Source organism: Triticum urartu, unplaced genomic scaffold (assembly GCF_003073215.2).
Source record: "Triticum urartu cultivar G1812 unplaced genomic scaffold, Tu2.1 TuUngrouped_contig_4351, whole genome shotgun sequence".
In the NCBI taxonomy this organism is placed as follows: Eukaryota; Viridiplantae; Streptophyta; class Magnoliopsida; order Poales; family Poaceae; genus Triticum; species Triticum urartu.
Window position 1 is genome coordinate 2,870 of NW_024114933.1, and position 3,165 is coordinate 6,034.

The 3,165-nt window shown below is 41.3% G+C and overlaps 1 protein-coding gene across 1 annotated transcript; it reads right to left on the reverse strand.

Annotated features, from left to right (window-relative positions):
* Nucleotides 1–671: 671 nt before the first annotated feature.
* LOC125527697 lies at nt 672–3,162 on the reverse strand (the record flags this gene model as incomplete). Its single annotated transcript, XM_048692216.1, is given in 8 exon segments — nt 672–884; nt 886–1,152; nt 1,235–1,325; nt 1,422–1,684; nt 2,064–2,179; nt 2,597–2,698; nt 2,820–2,961; nt 3,098–3,162. Coding segments are annotated over 8 exon segments (1,172 nt in total), but the record flags the coding sequence as incomplete, so codon positions are not given.
* Between the last annotated feature and the right edge of the window lie 3 nt (nt 3,163–3,165).

Below are 3,165 nucleotides of genomic sequence, written 5' to 3' on the forward strand. Positions count from 1 at the left end.
GAAAACCAACCTTTCTTTTTTTTCCCGACGAAAACTTCCGATAAAACCAAGCTTTCTTTGATGGCAGAGTAATAACATTGACAAAAGACCAAAACTACTAACATGTTTGTCCGAAACTACTTCTGTTGTATGAGTAACATGTTTCTCAGAGCTGATCCGGATCAGATCTTCATCACCACCATAATGCGTCGCTCCTAACGTGTCTGTTACAACTGGCTCTGTCGCTATTTTATTGCCTATAAATGAGCCAGGTCTAGCTTCTGGTAAGTTCATCTGTGACGAACCTCTCTTTCTCAGATCAGATCGCACATGCAGAGATCCGGGGCTAGGTGTTTTGGCGCGCAGGAGAAGGGGATGGGAAAGCAGAGAACAAGAAGAGAGACAGGGAACAGTAGATGAGATTCAGAGTCTACACATTTGATGCCTGTCTCAGGTTACAGCCACGCATAGATAGCCACCTAGCCTAGCCCCCCCCCCCCCCCCCATAGGGCCACTACACCCCAGGCACATCGAACCACTAACCCCGCTGGGCCACCACGGAGAACCTTCCCTGCCTGCTTTGTCACCTGCAGCTTCTGAGCACGGCACGGAAGATGCGAGCGTGACACAATCGTGCTAAAACTGAAGAATACTGGTCAGTCATCCTAGCCATGTCACCGTGCAAACCATCAGAACAGCAAAGCTCCCTTTTTGTAGATAGAAGCACATAATGACCATTAGTTTGGTTCGACACATGTGGTAAAAGAAGAATTCCCATCTCATGGTATTGGCATTGTCAAAGAAACCAGTTCAAATCGTCCATCCTCAACATTTTTCCCGGGGTTGACTGAAATCTGGAAGCAGAATGGACTATTCTTGCCTTGGTTCAGCAGGCATTTTATAAGAAAGGGCGCATTTCATAAGAATGGGCCAGATAAGATGAAAATCAAGCTTTCTTTTGGTTCTCTTCCTTTTAGCAATGCCTATCTTGCCAGTGCCATCTAGCATCCCGGAAGTGCTTGAGCTGCCAGATTCACAAGTATCTACCAGCATGCAGTGCCGGCTATTGTAGCATTCGGACACATCATCTGCGCTAATATTAGAAAATAAAGCCTCTGCAACTTTATTCTTCACAACCACAGGAACTTGTCCAGTTTGGTCTTGCACATAGATCTGCAGATCGTGAAGATGTGTTTTTACTAATCTATTTTCAACAAAAGAAACTGTTTGAGGTTGGGTGCTAGAGATCTCTTACCATGAATGGTTTATATATCTGGCCAACAACATGGAGATACTTTGGATTATCTGGGCAATCAATTGGATAAGTACTGCCTCCATGAAGATTTCTGCAGAGAGTTTTATAAATCATGACAAGCAGAGCAATATAGATTTTAGGACATATAACTGATGAAATGTTGACAAGATGACATGCATGTGCATACTTTTGGTATAGAGGTAAACCACATAACTTGCATCCAGTAGTAATAAAATCTCTGACAATATCATTATGTCCATTCAAGGAATGTTTCTCAATGACTGATAATTGCCCCTTCATTTCAGGGCCAAGAGAACCCATTAACACAATTTTGCCAATAGATGCATAAATATTCAAGTTACATGGTTTGCTCTGAGGTAGTAGTTCTGAGATGGACAAGAGGTCTGTCGAATCATTTTTCATTCTTTCTTTCCAATTCTTCAACATCACCTGCGGTCAATATAGGAGTTTTATCACTTACATATTATAGATTATTAAAAGAAAATGTTAATGTTATAAGTTATCCAAGAAGACGAGTTAAATAATCATGATCTACTTCTATCGATAGAGAACTTATGGAGTAAAACCATGAATGCTTTGATTGTGTCGTTCATTTATTAACATCAACATAACAGGTGTAATTGTGATGTAAGATGAAGGGAAAACACAGGAGTGACATGCAAAGGATTATTATGACCATCTTATAAACAAGCTCATGTTAATGAGAATCCGTCGTTTGAACCTTTAAGCGGAATGTAAGGGCAGAAGGAAAGAATTGGATATGTAGATTGCTACCTATCCAAATCACACTGCCTTGGCAAATTTGTACCTGCTGATGATTTTCCGCACGAGTACGTTTGGTGTGTACGATCCACTCTGACACTCTTCTTAATTTTGATCTTGTAGCATTCCCGACTTTGCAATTAATTATGAATTCGTCAATTCCTAATAAAAGAGCCCATGTGTTAAGTTATCCAATAATACAGTTTCTTTTTCTTCTAGACACAATTATCTGCTCGAAAATAAATGTAGATGCTAACCTAAACATGAGCCCCACATAACAAGCAATATCAAGATAGAATATGCAGAGAGGAATATTTTTATAAGATGGAAAGAACAATTAATTGGAAACGTCTCGATTTCAAGAGCTGGCCAACGTTCAAATATAATGCCACCTTTTCCCATCAACAAAGCCCTTACCACTGTTAGTCTAATATATGTTTTCCAATTTCCTCAATAGTAAAGATGGTAAAAACATTATTGTGATTACTCCTGGGTCACCGCATTTTGAAGTAATACAACCAGGGCAGTGCCAGTAAAGACCAAAGAGCACCAGTGAATAAAACAAATGCAAACGCATACCTTCAGGTTGCACTAAATCTTTAGAGTTCATCAAAATTTGGACTGCAGACATCTGAGAAGCTCTTCCCTCCAAGCCATTTCTAAACTCTACTATCTTAATATCTGAAGCAAAAGAACGAGAACGTCTCACCATATGTTGTTACAGAGTAGATTGCAACTGAAAGCATTACACAGGTAAAATTGAGGTTAAAAGAGAGACCCCCTCGGATCCTCAGTTCCTTACTCTGCAACAGTAAGACATCGCCAGCGATTATGGTCGAGCTTGTATTGTTGGACCATAGAGAGACGGAGAAGCTCGACCTCGTGTCGTCACCAACCTCTAGAATAACTCTGTTATACGTCCTTCCGGTTGCGGCATTTTGTTCCTGGGAAAGCAGAGGCAGGATTCTAAGCCTCGGACGACATGACCAAAGATGCGTCGACATCGTATCACTCTCTTTTTTTCCTCAATGAAGAAGATAATTATTCTACTAAGTGGAAGGAAATAGGATTGCTCGTTACCTGGTGGGGAAGGACACGGCGAACGGACGCCAGGAGCTGTACGAATCCACCGACGTGGCCGGCGGGCG